At 39.7% G+C, this 16,178-nt stretch overlaps 1 protein-coding gene and 1 pseudogene across 1 annotated transcript in view; one reads left to right on the top strand and one right to left on the bottom strand.

Annotated features, from left to right (window-relative positions):
- GBE1 (1,4-alpha-glucan branching enzyme 1) overlaps positions 1-16,178 on the top strand; it is a 349,168-nt gene that overhangs the window by 173,112 nt on the left and 159,878 nt on the right. Inside the window, exons 6-7 of the mRNA XM_070406022.1 lie at positions 7,408-7,498; positions 9,777-9,986. Coding sequence (XP_070262123.1) covers positions 7,408-7,498; positions 9,777-9,986 — 301 coding nt within the window. The remainder of the gene's footprint in view (positions 1-7,407; positions 7,499-9,776; positions 9,987-16,178) is intronic.
- Positions 1,244-6,400, bottom strand: LOC139004422 (protein Daple-like; annotated as a pseudogene).

Below are 16,178 nucleotides of genomic sequence, written 5' to 3'. Positions count from 1 at the left end.
CGTATATATTTTTATGGTTACCTTGTTTTTATGGTGATACTGGTTTTCCATTTAAAGGACTGATACTAATCTTTCCTTTTCAAATAAACTTAAGTGGAAATGGTGAGTCAGTTAAAGCAGTGGTTCTCAACCTTGGCTGCACATTAGAATCACCTGGGAATCTTTAAAATCCTGATTTCTGGGCCTTATCCTCCAGAAATTCTGTTTCTTTGTTATGGGGTGGGGCCACAACATTAGTAACAAACAAACAATTTCTGGAGGATGAAGCCCAGAAATCAGGATTTTAAAAAGATTCCCAGGTAATTCTAATGTGCAGCCAAGGTTGAGAACCACTGAGTTAAAGGGAAAACATGTAAGTAATCACACAGGTGATATAGATATGCCAAAAAATCATGGAGCTGGTACAAGGATTGCTGAAGACAGAAAACACTGCAGTAGCTAAAGGCCTCTGTGGACCAGCGTTCCCCCCACTCTGGCCGTGACTGTGTGCTGATGTTCTGTCTGTCCACTGCTGCTCTCACATCAGCAACCAAGAAGTCGGAGAAACTCAGCACAGTCATACAACACCACTCTAGGCTGAACCCGGGCTTGACAACATCAATGCAATTATACTAAATGCTTGAGTGGAGTAATAAATCCCTCAAAGCATAGGACACATCTGCAGAGCCAGCATTTTTAAATTTAGTTGCTTAAAAATAAATCTTTAAAAAAAATCTCACTTAATAGGCCTTACATTTTAGGAAGGATAGCGACAACTGACCAGTTCAGCATTACACACAGGCATGACCTAAACCTGCAGGTGCACAAGAGAGGGGGCAGCACATGGCCAGGGGACTTACTTAGAACAGACATCCTGGCCTAAGGACCTGTGCCTGGATGCCCCGAGGCTCTCCTAAAACTGTGCTGCTCTGGAGTAGGTCCAGAGGGTGTGACAACTCATCTTCTCTTTTGAAATCAGAATCCATGTTGGCTACTTTAAGCTTGTCTTGGAATTGTGGTCAGGAGGAGGGGTCCACTCTGGGTCATCTGGCATTTAGGTACTGTTTTTTGTTTGAATTTCAGAAATGAAGGAGGGTACATGATGAAGACACTCATAAAGGGAAAGGACCAGAAATCTCCAATTTCTGAAAAAGGGAGAGGCTCCTTAGGAGGGGATGGCATGTCAGAGGAAGACTAGACCGCAGGTGTTTAGATGAAGCCGGGTGGGCTGTTGGAGACCTGTTTTTGTCCTTGATTTTGCTTCTCAAAAAGGCACTCTTTTTTGCACTGAGTTGCTTTTCCCATGGGCCCATTGTGGGTGTCTCGTGAGGGGCTCTGCCTGCAATTTAAGAGGCTGAGAAATAGTGGGCAGGCCTGGGTCTGAGGACTCCTGTGGCCAGGGAGGGCTGTCTGTGATTGACTTCAGTAGTTCTCTGGAAATCTCTTTCTTTGGTTTGATGAATTTGACTAAGGTTTTGGCTCCAATCTAGTGGTTTTTCTTTTTTGAGCAGGATCATAGAACTTGTACTGATCCATGGTTTTTTCTTCCAGTTTTTCCTTATGTCTCCATAAGACATTTAATTTGTCTTCATACTGCTTCTCCTCATGGTACTGCTCCTTACTCTCCATGTTCTCTAGAAGCATCTGGTTCTGCTGGTTCAACAGCTGGATCTGGCTCATGAGGTGATTTTCTTCCTCCAAGTTCCCCTTGAGATGGGAGAGCAGCTTGCAGTGGTTGCAGCTTGGTCAGCGAGATGTCTATGCACTGGTGCTGTTCCTTCAGCTCGCCCATGTGGGCCTGTCAGCAGTTCAGCTCCAGCTGAAAGTTGTTCAAGTGAGGTTTTCAGCTCCTGGGTGTGGGCATGCAACTCCTCATATTCCCCCTTCACTGCTGGTGTGGGAACTTGACCTTGTCTAGCTCTCCCGAGTGCTTTGTGCTTCAGCTCCAGGTTCTGATGAAGTGTCTTCAGGCAGCTGTCCTGGTGCTTCCTGCAGCTTCTCATGCTTGCTCTCTTTGGTCGCCTGCTGGTTCTGCAGCAGTATACTGCCTGGAGAGTGAGGTGCTCTGGGAGCTCAGAGTGGAATTTTCCACCTGCAGCTTGGCGGTCTGGGTCTGCAGCGTGGAGTTGTGCTTCTGCAGGAAAGCACACTGCTTCTGCAGTGTCAGGCTGTGACTGCTGAAGGCCATGTTCTGGGTCTGCAAGTGCTGCAGCTGATCCTTGACCAGCTGTGTCTCAGCCTGCAGAGCTGCGTTGTTCTGTTTCAGTTCAATGGCCCATCCTGCACTAGGAGCAGCTCCATGGTGGCTTTCTTGTGGCTCCGCCCCCAGCTCTCCTTTCCCTGGTGAGCAGCGACCAATGTCCCATAGGGTGTTTCAGAGAGTTCTTCAGGTGCTTCCCTCCTGATTCTGCCTGAGGAGTTCACACATCTTCTTCAGCACCTGCAGCATCTTCTGTATATAGCTGGTGGTTAAGGCTGGCTTTCTCTTCCATCTGCGCTTCTAAGAACACAATCTTTTCTTCTTTCATGGCTAGTGTTGATTTTAATGCTGATTCATTCCTGCCTCCAAAATCTTGTATTTTGTGTTGCTGTTGCTGATATCATCCTGCAGCAGCAGCTGCTTGTGGAGGCTGACCTTCTCCAGCTGCTGGCTCTTCAGCTTCTCCAGCACCAGGTCCTCTCTCAGGGGTTTCAGCGTCCTTGGGTGCATGGTGCCCTTGGTGAGGTCCCAGTTGTCCTTCTTGAGCTCCTTCAGCTTGGTGGCTGCATCCTTGCAGTGGGCCAGCTCCTTGTCCAGAACACGGCTCTTTTGGGAGGCAGGCAGATTAGTGGTGCTGTCATCTAAGATGGCATCCTTAAGTTCCACCTGCTCCCATAGTCGCTTCACCTCCTTCTCCAGCAGCTTATCTTTCTCCAGCTAGGCCACCTCCTGCTCCAGTGCCTTCTTGGACCTCTCCAGCTGCTCACTGGAGAGCTGCTGGGCCTCCAGGTCTGGCTGCAGGGCCTGGTTTTTCACCTCTAGCTTTCCAAAGCCAAGCTACAGCCTGTGACTTCTGGCTGATGCTTTCCAGGGTCTGCTGCAGCTATAGGTTTTCGGTACTCATGCTCTGGTAGCTGAGCTCCAGGTGCTTCTACTTTTTGCTCAGGGCCTTCAACAGCTTCACCTATTCCCTCAGCTCCTCCTTCTCCCGCTCAAGCTCCTGGTTCTCCCTCTTGATTTGAGCCATCTTGTCACCCGTAAAGCTCATGGTCACCACTATCCTGCACAGCTTCATGTTTTCCTTGTCCAGCCGCTTGTTGTTCTGCTCCAGCCCCTCAGGCTGCACCGACACATTCTGCAGGATGTCCGGAGACTTCTGCAGCCTCTGGATCTCCAGTGTCAGGCCCTGGCTCTCACGCTGTACAGCAAGCATGTCAAACTCAAAGGCTAACGTGGGCCAAATAAACAAGGTTTAAGTTTATGTGGGCCTCAAAAGCCAAAAGCTTCAATTTTCATAGAAACGTACGTTTATTTTGATAGAGACATACTGAATACAAAGTGCTGAAATAAATGAGTAATCCTTAACATAAAATAATAGAACATTTTAATAAAAATTAATATTTTTTAACTTACCAGACACTGAATAACTGCACCAATTAATAAGCGTAGCACAAATAAACCTATTTTTCTTGTTCTCTGAAAGCTAAATATTTCCTGTTGTGCACACCAAACAAGTCAGTACAAGACTAATGACGTGTCAATTGGCTGCTAAAATATTCACTGCTAGTATTAGTGGAGAGGAATGGTGTGCCTGCGCATAGGGCATGGAAGGGAGATGGATGCAACACGATTATAGTAATCACTCATTAGCGAACATTGTAGTTTGTTATTAGTAATTATGTATAACAGGATATTGTAAAAATTAAGTTACAAAATTTTTATTAAAATGTTTCTTACATACCGTTATATTGGCTAGGCTGCAAAAATATTCATTGTGGGCTCCATGCAGCCTGTGGGCTGCGAGTTTGACATGCTTGCCGTAGGGCTCGACCTTCTTGGTGGCTGTTGGCAGGGAGGTGACCTTCTTGTTCAGATTCTTGTTCTTCTTCTCTAGCTGGTGCAGCTCCTTATCCAGCTCCTTCACCTGCTCCACCTTCTTCTTCACCTGCTCCAGGTCCTGCTGTGGCTGCTGTCCTTTAAACTCCAGCTTGCTGAGTTTGCTGATGGTCTCCATCACTGTCTGATGGAGGACTTTGTTCTACTTCTCGATGTCTTTCATGTGGGCCTCACTACTGACCTGTGACTTCTCCCGCAGTGACCACACCGCTTGGTTGAGATGATCTTTTTATTGTTTAAGACCCTTGATCTACTTGGCTTCGTCAGCCTTTGGGGTCTTCATGTCACTCTGCAGCTGTTCTTTCTCTTCGATCAGCTTCCTGGAGGTGTCTAACAGGGTCTGCATTATTAGACAGCTGCTCCAGCTCCCAGCCCAGGTGGATGGACTCATTCATGTTCTGCTTCTGTATAATCTCAAGGATCAAGTTCTCTTCCAGCAGCTGCTCAGTATGTTTCTTTTCTGTGTCCTAGTCTAATTCCAAGCTGTGAAGCTTAGCTTTCATCTGCAGATTCTCTTTCTCCAGCTCTTAAACTTTATCATGAGCACCAGTCAGCTGTTCCTTATGCATGGACTTGATTTCCATTAAAATTATATTATCTTCTCTCAGCTCCTCTATGCGGTCCTTATAGAATTCCAGGTCATGCAGCTTTACCCTGCAGCACTGCAGCTCCATCTCTAGCCTCTCCATATCATTTGCCTTTTCCCTCAGGGAGTCCAGCTCATCACAGTAGGCACAAGCAGATCGGGCATCAGCTGCCATCTTGATGTTCTCCTGCTTGACTTTCTGAAGCTCCAGTACCAGCTGATCTACCTCATTCCTGGTATCCATAAGCTGCTCTGTCTTCTCCTGCCTGACATGGTGCAGCCTGGCCTTGTCCGCCAGCCCCATGGCCAAGTGCTGCTTGTCCTTGCCAGAGAGGCTGATGGTTGGGCTGGGTGTGGACATGGAGCTGGAAGACTTGAGGGCACTGGGTGGCTGCTGCACCTTGAGGTATTCCCACTACTAGGTGAGGTCCGTGATCAGCTCCACGTGTTCATTTTGTTCATCTATGAGCTTCCTGAGCTGAAACACCATGTTTCTTGAGAGGGCCTCCAGCCCCTCCAGGGCCATGTCTGGGACCTCCAACCACTGCAGGTTAAACATGTTCTCCTGGTTGTGGGTAACCTCTTGGATATAGACCACAGTTCCAGGTTGGGCCTCAATATACAGCTGTTTGATTCTTTCAGTACACTCCTCTTTCCTTCACCTGGACAGCATAGTACAGCACCAGCAGTAGCACCTTCTTAATTTCTTCCAAGTTCTTCCCAGACAGGGTGTCTTTGCCAGTCATAAAAACATTGGGCAAGTTCATTACCATTAGTTGCTGGAGAACTTCCTGATAGTAGGGCTTAATGTTTCTCATCAAGATGATCAAGTTCTGAATACGAAGATTCACATCATTATTGACTTGCTTGGTGATGCATTGATTTGTAGGCCTGTTCTATTTATAACATGATTTGGTTAAAAAAGATGCCATTCACCTAATCCAGTGGTCGGCAAACTCATTAGTCAACAGAGCCAAATATCAACAGTACAACGATTGAAATTTCTTTTGAGAGCCACATTTTTTAAACTTAAACTATATAGGTAGGTACATTGTTATTAACTTAATTAGGGTACTCCTAAGCTGGACTTTGCTAAAAACGTCCTCAGTTTGATTGAGGTACGTTCACTGAGGTAGACCCCTTCCAACTCTCCCATCCACACTCGTCTTGTATACTTGTTTCAGATAGACCAGTGTGGATGGGAGAGTTGGAAGGGGTCGACCTCAGTGAACGTACCTCAAAACAATGTACCTCCCCCCGCGCTGCGTATCCGCAGACCACCTGTGCCGCGTCTCCCTTCGCCTAACCTACCGACACCCCCCACTTCTTCTAAGACCACTTCTTTAAAATAGACTCGCCCAGGCCGAAAACCAACTTCTGCGCATGGGCCACGAAGTTTCAATTGCGCTGTACGTGCGCGCCCGCACGTGGTATTTTGTGGAAGAGCCACACTCAAGGGGCCAAAGAGCCGCATGTGGCTCGCGAGCCGTGGTTTGCCGACCACTGACCTAATTCATGTACATAGGTTGTCCCGGTTGCAACTTCTGAATGGGCCCAGAGTTTGCATCCAAGTCACTAGTGGGCTCTGCAGAAACAACTCTATAAACTCTGAGCAGTAACATCCAAGACAATAATGTCCATGGGGCTGCTTTGGACTCTGCACCCTGTGTCCCCTGCAGCTCTTCACAAAGGGGCTCTGTGTCTCCCACCCCAGAGGCAAAGGTGGGGCATGAGCCCATGTTCCAAGGTTCCTTGAATCACTTCATTTAGTGCACATAGCATTTTTAGAGAAAGGAAGGTTGTGTGTGTGCATGCAATCGTGTGTGTGCACATGTGTGCAACAAGCAACTTCAGAGTAATTTTATAGGTACATAAAATAGTGCAAAGTAGAATTAATGCTGACTGTAAAAACTACCTTGTGGAAAAATGGATTTGCTCCTATATCTTATGCTGCATGGTAGAATAACTGAAATATAAAGAAAAAGGTACAATAAAAAGTATATGGCATGCAATTGGTTACTTTTATTTAGCATTCATAATCTTTAGTATGAATATTACAAGTGCAGCTGAAGTTTAGCATATGCTGATTGCCATCTTTAATATTCTAAATCCAAATTAAGAGCATATTTGCATATAATTTGTTACTTGTTAAAATGAAGACATTTGAAATAGCTGGTTAGAGTATGTATAACTTTCAAGAACTAACTGTTCAATTTGTGTTAGAAGGTCAGAAAAGCAAAATATATTAAAGTAGTAGAACTTTTCAAAATGATTAGGTCATTTATGGGAACTCTTGGCCTGGCTTGCACCCTCTGCAATCTGGGACCCCTCGGGGGATATTAGACTGCCAGTTTCCTGCAGGCCAGGCTGAGGGACCCGTGGAGCAGATCACGGACCTCACCAGGATTAGTGCACCTGGCCTCCAGTATGCATATAAGATCTTTGTCTAATGTCTTCCCACCCACCCCTTCCCACCTTCCCTCTAAGATTCATCAGTCTGTTCCATGTTTCCATGCCTGTGTGTTGAGCGTCTGCCCCCTGGTAGTCAGTGCGTGTCATAGCTACTGGTTGAATGGTCGAATGGTCGAGCAGTTGCTTAGGCTTATATATATATATAGATGATCATATGTAAAACTTAATGCCTTTAGACAAGAATTCTGTATGTGTATATGTATATATATATATATATGTCTTCTTACTGTTTTTTAATGTGGCTTTTAATCTCTATCTGATCTTTCTTATATAGGATACAACTGCATTCAATTGATGGCGATCATGGAGCATGCTTATTATGCCAGTTTTGGTTACCAAATCACAAGCTTCTTTGCAGCTTCAAGGTAAAATGAAAGACCCATTATATCCATTCTTTTCTAAGCAAAAATAAAATAAAATGAATTTTTACAGTTTATATGTCATTTTGTAAACTATTTTAGGGTCAACAGAGTCAACAGAACCTTAGCGTTTTTTACTAATATCATAGACACTCGTTTCAGCTAGCCTTAGAGGTTGGCCTTGATTTAATGTTGTTTTTCATGAATGATTCTAATAAAGAATATCCAGTTACCTGTTGAAATTTTCATCTATTTTGGAGCCCAAGCTTTAGTCAGAAAATCATGTCTTATGGAAGCCATTATAGCCAGAGCTCACATCCTTTTATGGAAAAAGATTGACTCATGTATACTATGTACAAAAGGACTGTCCTTCTTCCCAGGCTGAAATCTAGGGAATGTGGCTCTGGGCAGAAAGACATAACGGGTCCTAAGCCATTGAAGAGGTGCTGACCTGAATGACCACAAGTTGAACAAGTCTAACATTGTCTCTGCCTCCTGGAGATTATACTGTGGTGGCCTATAGACAGAATCCAATAATCCTACATATTAGGATTTCTACCTGTAATAGAAGCAAATAAGAAAATGACAGGGTACTATAATAGTATAGAATCAGAGGTCTGATCATGTTATATTAGATATGAACTGATGTTAGAACTGAGATCTAAAGCATGATTAAAAGTTGACTTGGGGAAGAGTGAAGTGGGAATAGGTAGATAGTATTTAAGACATAGAAGACACCCCATCTATATTCAACTTGGTTCTTTTTCATTAGAGCAATTCTCCTTGAATAAGTAACCTTTACTTACTCTCTGTAATCCCACCACTTCTCTTTTTGCTTAAACTCATTCCAAGAAGCCTCTTCACCTCCTCACTGAAATTTCTCTTGTCAAGGGTACTAATGGCCTCCATACTGTCATGTCTAAAGATAAGTCCTTACTTACTTGTACTGTCAACAGCATTTGGCACAATTGGTTGCTCCCACTTTCTTGGAACTTTTTTCTTTCCTTGGTTTTCAGTATATTTTACCCCCTATTGTTTTCCCCACCTTTCTTGTAGTTTCTTTCTTATTTCCTTTGCTCTTTCTGACCAGTAAAGACTGGATCTCCCAGTGCTCAGCTCTTCTCTATGTATATGAAGCACCTTGGGGTCTCACTATGTCCCATCCATTTTTATGGCTTAAGTATACTTTATATGCCAACTCCCAAATTTAACTCTCTAGCCGTGACCTCTGTTGTGAACTTCAAACAGTGTCTATTTGACATTGGGATATCTAATACATATCTAATACTTAACATATCCCAAATTAAGTTCCTGATTTTCCAACCTCCTCCTCCTTCCATCTTCCCTAGTTCAATAAAATGATATCACCATCTTCTAGTTGTTCAAGCCAAAAACTTTTGCAATGTACTTGACTTCTTTTTTGTTCCTCTGGCTGTCATAAAACCTAGCCACCTGTAACTCCAAATGTATCCCACATCTGGCTTCTTCAGCTGCTATCACTCTGGTCCAAGTTGCTTTTCTCTCTTACCTGTATTATTTCAATAGGTCTTTAACTGGTCACTCTATTTTTTCTTATCCTCCTACATCTCCATAGACTTCCCTCCCTCCTTACACATGAACTACTTTCTGCACAGTGGCCAGAGTGACCATTAAAAATAAAAGTTAGATCATGTCATTCTTTTGCACAGAACCCACTAATGATTCCCTTTCGGAATAAAAGCCAAATGTCTTATATTGGTGCATAAGACCCCATGTGATTTGAGTCTTGGCCATCCCTTTTTTTTTTTTTAAATTCTTTATTATTTAAAGTATTACGTATAGTAGTACATATATCTCCTTTTCCTCCCATTGACCTCTCCCTGGCCACTCCCACCCCCAGCACATGCCCTCACCCCTCTAGTGTCTGTGTCCATTGGTTATGCTTATATTCATGCATACAAGTCCTTTGGTGGATTGATCTCATCTTTTTCTTGATCATTCCACGTCAGCTACACTCGCCAATTTTCTGTTCTTCAAATGCCTCTCGCTCATGTCTGTTCCCACTGCTCTTCCTCTCTGAGCATTCTTCTTGTTAATTATTCATATGCCTTGCTCCCTACTTCTTTACCGCCTTTGTTCAATAACAAATATTAAGCAACTTTGACTTGTATCAAAGTATTATACTGCATCTGCACATCTAAAGTATGTAGTACAATGCTGGTAAAACAATTGATTCATAGTAAATGATTGGCTGTTTGCTTTAAATATGATGTAATCTTGTTTTTGCTGTGTTCTTTATCTTTAGCCGTTATGGAACTCCTGAAGACCTAAAAGAACTGGTTGACACAGCTCACTCGATGGGTATTATAGTCCTCTTAGATATGGTACACAGCCATGCTTCAAAAAATTCAGAAGATGGATTGAATATGTTTGATGGGACAGATTCCTGTTATTTTCATTCTGGACCTAGAGGGAATCATGATCTTTGGGATAGTCGATTGTTTGCCTACTCCAGGTAGGTACTTGTAACACTGAAATGTTTTCTTTGTTTAAAATTGATTTTATGGGATTTCATTAAATTCACTGTACCCTCACTAATATTTAATTTCTTAAAATGAGTTTTTATAATTTTATGAATAATATTTAAGGTACTTATAGAATTGGACTTGTTTTGTATAACACATATATTCATGGTAAGTTGCATTAAATTTTAGTTTTACAAATATTTTGCCATTTAAAATATATTGATTATATTCCCATTTAAAAGGATTAATGTGAAGTATTTTTTTAATATCAAAAAGACCACTTTATTAGGTTGAATTAACCATAGCAAGTCTCCTTTTAATAAATAAATACACATTGTTTTAAGTAGGTTATTTTTTAAAATCTTACTTTATGTTTTGCTATCTTAATAATATTACCATTTGACTACAGCTAAATAATTATAAGAACTAACATTTATTAGTATGCAATATACTATGTCACACATGGTGTCAAATGTTTTAGCTATATGGCCACACATTTTATTTATTCTGAATAGCAACTCTACTTATGCATGGTAAGTATTATTCTCATAGTCATCTTAAAGATAGTAAGTTAAGATATAGTGTTGAAACAGTTTGTTAAAATTAAATGCATCTCTGATTTCTTTTACCATCTAAATAGGTATTTTAAGTGATTAAATCTAACTAGCATGATATTGCAAAAAGTTTTTAAAAAGCCAAAATACTCTCAACTTGTTCCACAATTTATCATATGGAAAAATATAATGAAAATTATTATCAGACATAATAAAAGTAATAAGGTACAACTAAATTTTTTAATAAGTGTTTTGGAAAGAATTTAATGAATTTTTGGATGTTTTATATTACACAAACATTCATATACTAGAAAATGAGTAGTGTAGAAAAATGCTTCAGCAATAAATTTGATGAAATGAAGAATTCTCGTTTTTCAGTACAAATTAGATGACTTTTATATGGACGAAATTGTTTCGCTACACTCTTTTCTTAATATCCTATATGATTGTGTGTTTCATAGCCATATAGGAATCACTCATGCCAGCTGAAGCAGAATAATGTATGAGAAAAGACACAGGAGGCAAAAGCAGGTGGCAGGGTTCCAGGCCTAGCTTCACTCTCCTACAAATCAATTAATCATCCTGGCTCTCAGTTTTTTTCATTTTAAGAAGGCGGTAGAATAATACAATTCCCCCTGTAAAGGTATTTGGTATTGTGATCATTTTTTTGAGTGTTGCCTTTTATAGTATGGATTTATAGCAAATGAAAAGGACTAAACCTGTTCTAAGTTTGTGATACAACTCCACTAATTACATGACTGAATAAATCTTATAAATGTTGATTATGGACAGGAAGTATAATTAATTCAATTCTCTGTCTTATATTTGGGTGAATAATAGTTAACTCTATCCTGTAGAACTGTGCCTTATGAAAGAAATACACTAAATGGTTAAATTTGATCCTAAAGCAATTATTTTTCTGTGGAACTGTGTTTTCAAAAGAAATACATTAAGTGGGTATATTTTATGTTGTAAAATTATTCTTTATTTTATTAAAATATTTATTATAACATATTTTTCTGCACCATAAACTCTAAGTCCATTTCAAGTTATCAACTTTCTAAAGGAAAGGGATTACACATAATTGTTTTAAGAATTTCGACTACAGCAATCAAGACTTTGTTAACATTTTTTTTATTTAATCCATGTTTTCTTTTGTTATTGAAGTAACTTTTAATCTTTCTCAAGTGCTTACTTTTGGTAATAATGTTTATTACAGTTTTAGCTTATTATTATTTATTTTTACTATTTTTAAACTTTATTTTGTCATATAGGCTTAGTTCCTCTTAACAATGAATTTGTATTATTCTGGATATTGTTCTATTTTACAACAAAAATTTCCAAATTTTAAAGTAGTATTTCCTATGTAGGTTTATACTATTGGTTATTCCATCATTAAACACATAGGTAAAATCCTACAAAGCCAATATATATCACCAAAGTTAAACAGATTTCTTGCATACTTAGATTCTTCAATATATAAAATAGTTCCTCATACTATTGGAATTATTTTCTCAACATTATGTGCAATGTATTAAAAACTTTATTGACAAAATGTATATTAGCCTGATGACATTTATCAGGCTTTTTATATTTTTTCCCTTCTATTCTGATTGGTTATAGCATATGTAATGTAGCATTGCTTTCCTGTAATATGAAAGCCATTTTATAATGACCATTCATGATTCAAATCATACTCTGCTCTTTGGTTTTATTTTGCTGCTTAACAAACTAGACCAAAATTTAGTGACTTGAGACAATAGCAGTTGTTCATTTTGTTTCTGTATCGACAATCTGGCCATAATTCAGCTGGACAGCTCTCTTTTCCGTGTTATGTCTGATGGAGTGACTTCATTCCGGGGTGTAGCCTTCACTTTAAAGATGCTTCACTCACATGACTGACATTTGGCACTGGCTTTCAGCAGGGAGCTCAGCCATGGCTGTGGGTTAAAAGGGCCTCAGTTCCTCCCGTTTTAGCCCACTCCACTGGCTACCTGGTTATCTCACAAGAGTGAGAGTTTCAAAAGACAGACATGTAGGCAGCCATTTCTTAAGATCTGGATCTGGAAATTGACACATTATTTCTGCTGTAAACTATTGGTCAAACAGTTACAGATTCAAGGGGTAGGGGACACAGACCCCTCCTTTCGATGGAAGGAACATGAAGTAATTTTAGGGCTGTTTGAAAATTCCCATATCTAACAAGTTGGCCTCACACACTGAATATGCCACTTTACAAATTCTAAAGAGATGTATTGTAATACCTGTCTATGTGGGAATACGATTTTTCTTGCCTGTATTTCTGTGGTAGAGAGTTATGGCTGAAATAGGCAATTTAAAAAAATACATTTTTCTTTTAAAAATAATGCTATTGTCAATAATTAGAAAATATAAAAAAAGCACACAAAATCCAACATAAAGTTATTATTCTTTATAAATGTAAATAACATAAATTGTATGTAACTGCCTTTAATGAACATCCCCTATATGAATATACACAAGGAAACCCAGGCCTTCACTATGACCCTTCCCATAGAATAGCTACTTTCCCTTTAATTTTAGGTTTGTTCTTTATTCAGATGAATTTAGAAACTACAATTAATATTTCATATTTTAAAATGAGTTATTTTCCTACCTTTACCTTAGATATGTTGATTAATATTACACTCCATCGAAGAGTATATATGAAAATGGTACATGGTTTACCTAAGGCCTAAGCCTCTTTTTTTGAAAACTTGTAATAATTTTTGAAATTATTATATTCCCTGTTTGTAAAAACATTGATCTTATATAGAATCAGCTTCTGTAGAGATATGTTGCTGATGCTCATTTCATCCTATCTGTATGTCACAACCTGTCACCATTTATAATCTCTGATTCAAGAACCATCATCAAAGTTTTCAGAATTAAATCTCTCACTCTGAGGAATGCCAGGGATCCTGACTGTGCTATATCATTACCTGCTATGAATAAATTTCCAATCAGGAGCTGCCCATGTTTTAATTTTCTGTCTACTCGTCTGAACTGCCTTCTAGCTCTGCTAAATTACTAATGACAGTTCATAACTGAGATGGGTTGTCCTTGCTTTAGTTGGCAAAGAGAACTTTCTGACATATCTGTCACCCGTAAGTTCCAGAAGTTTTTAGAGTAAGAAATGATGAATATAATTTAGAAGTCTCAGTTTTAAATTCATTTTTGCATATGCATCTGTCACTATTAAATGCACTTGATAAAATAACAAGACAACTTCAGATTCATTGAGCTTAAACAATTATTTTGCCTTAATCATTACTACAGCTTCAAATGAATACCACTTCTTTGTTGAGTATTTCTTTTAAAGATAAGATATTGAATCTTAAAGACATAGTAATGGTAATATTTATTTTTCCCTTGACCTTTACATCTGGTTACAAAAGTAGTATAATCATATGTCATAGGTTTATAATGTGGTTTAGGCAGGAAGATATCCTACTCTTATCTTGAGTTATTAGAGTTCCTTTCAGAAACAAAAGTGAATCCAGTTGTTATGGTGTTATAACCACATCGAATAAAATACAACTAGTACAGACACTGTAATATTTGGGGCTTCATAATCATGCTGTTTATTCCACAAGTTAGAATGTAGAAGGAAATTCCTGAGGGCTTTCCCTTCTTGGAGTAACTATTTGGATCTGAAATATTCTTATTTTATGGTGTTTCTTTTTAAGTTTATTAATACAGTGAATTCTTTTATTGGTTTTGGATGTTAAGCCAATATTGCATTCCTGGGATAAACCATCATGAATATAGGTGCTAATATTCTAAAAAAAAATAGCATATTATATATGATACTAAAGGCCCGGTGCATGAAATTCATGCATGGGAAGTGGAGGTGTGGGGATGGGGATGTCCCTCAGCCTGGCCTGCACCCTCTCCATTCTGGGACCCCTTGGTGGATGTCTGATGGGATTGGGCCTAAACCAGCAGTCGGACATCCCCCTCACAATCTGGGACCACAGGCTCCTAACCGCTCGCCTGCCTGCTTGCCTAATTGCCCCTAACCGCTTCTGCCAATCAGCCTGATCGCCCCCTAACCACTCCCTTGCCAGCCTGATTGACACCTAACTGCTCCCCTGCTGGCCTGATCGCCTCCAACTGCCCTCCCCTGCTGGCCTGATGGCCCCCAAATGTCCTCCCCTACTGGTCACAACTGCCCTCCCCTGCCGTGACCTGCCTCCTCCGCGGGGACCAGCCTCCTCCATGACGTGCAGAGCCGTGGGACCCCCAGGCCTCACCGCATAGACGGCTGCTGGGCTCCGCCTCCACTGTGCACACGGCCATCTTGTGGCGGCTATCTTGTGATGATGTCGCGTGCAAGGATCACCTAGGCCAGTGGTCGGCAAACTCAGTCAACAGAGCCAAATATCAACAGTACAATGATTGAAATTTCATTTGAGAACCAAATTTTTTAAACTTAAACTATATAGGTAGGTACATTGTTATTAACTTAATTAGGGTACTCCTAAGGCTTAGGAAGAGCCACACCCAAGGGGCCAAAGAGTCGCATGTGGCTCGTGAGCTGCAGTTTGCTGACCACGGGCCTAGGCTTTAATTAGTATCGATTACATTATGGCTGAATCAGTTCTTAATGATGAATTTTAACATAAGTTTTATTGTGCATTGATGTATCAGCTAATGAGTGTATGACACCCTCATGGCCAGAAAGATACTTAAACACTAAGCAGAACATGATTATAAACCTCTAAAATTATTATATTAAAAAGAACTTTAAAGTCATATGCTATTCTGTGCTTTCTTAAAATAAAAACATATGCCATTGGGTGAAATAATTTCTCTTTTGGCTATAGTTAAAATGACCACAGTAACATAGAGAAAACAGCATAGAAAAGGTAAATATGTACAACTACCTTTGAAAGCAATTTGGTATTATCTGGAAGACTTGTAGATTCATATATCCTATGAAAATTAATAGGTGCATTTGCTTGGGAACCTTTTGAGATATACTTATCAGAAGTTTTGGGGGAAATTTTCAAAAAATTACTCTCTCAGGGCAAAGGTGACATTTTAACAATTAATTTGAATTAACTGCTTTCAAAGAAAGTTCAGATTGGAGAAAGCATTTGAGGGAGAATATCAAGAAAATGTTCCCATCATTTTGATTTAATTGCCACAACTGATTTCAGTCATAAAAATTATTTTATTTGCATACACATGAATATTGCAGCAGTTTTGCCAAACTTTAAAAAAATTGTTCCAACTATAGTTTATCCTAAGCCCATTGGTTATAAATATAAATGAATCATCTTGTGGTTACTTAGCAAAAGTCACCTAGCTTCAGGGAAAATAAAAATATGCATGAAATATGATAGGTTATGAAATTTCATGAAATATGATAGGTTATGGAGGGAGTTGAAAAAAAGTGTTTTATAATGTTATAGTCACAGCCATTGATCCTCTCCTTTCATTTATATCTATTACAGACAGGACAAGCATTAAAATCACATATCAAAATAATTTTAACTTTAACCAGACCTTGATTATTGTATCTTTATTTTAAAATTGGTTTCTTTGTATGTATGAGTTTACAGTATACTTACTATATTACTAAAGATAAGTATATAAAACTTA

Source organism: Myotis yumanensis, unplaced genomic scaffold (genome assembly GCF_028538775.1).
Source record: "Myotis yumanensis isolate MYYU_CA2020_CCGP unplaced genomic scaffold, mMyoYum1.0.hap1 SCAF_2, whole genome shotgun sequence".
NCBI lineage: Eukaryota > Metazoa > Chordata > Mammalia > Chiroptera > Vespertilionidae > Myotis > Myotis yumanensis.
This window is presented reverse-complemented; position numbering and strand designations above follow the sequence as displayed.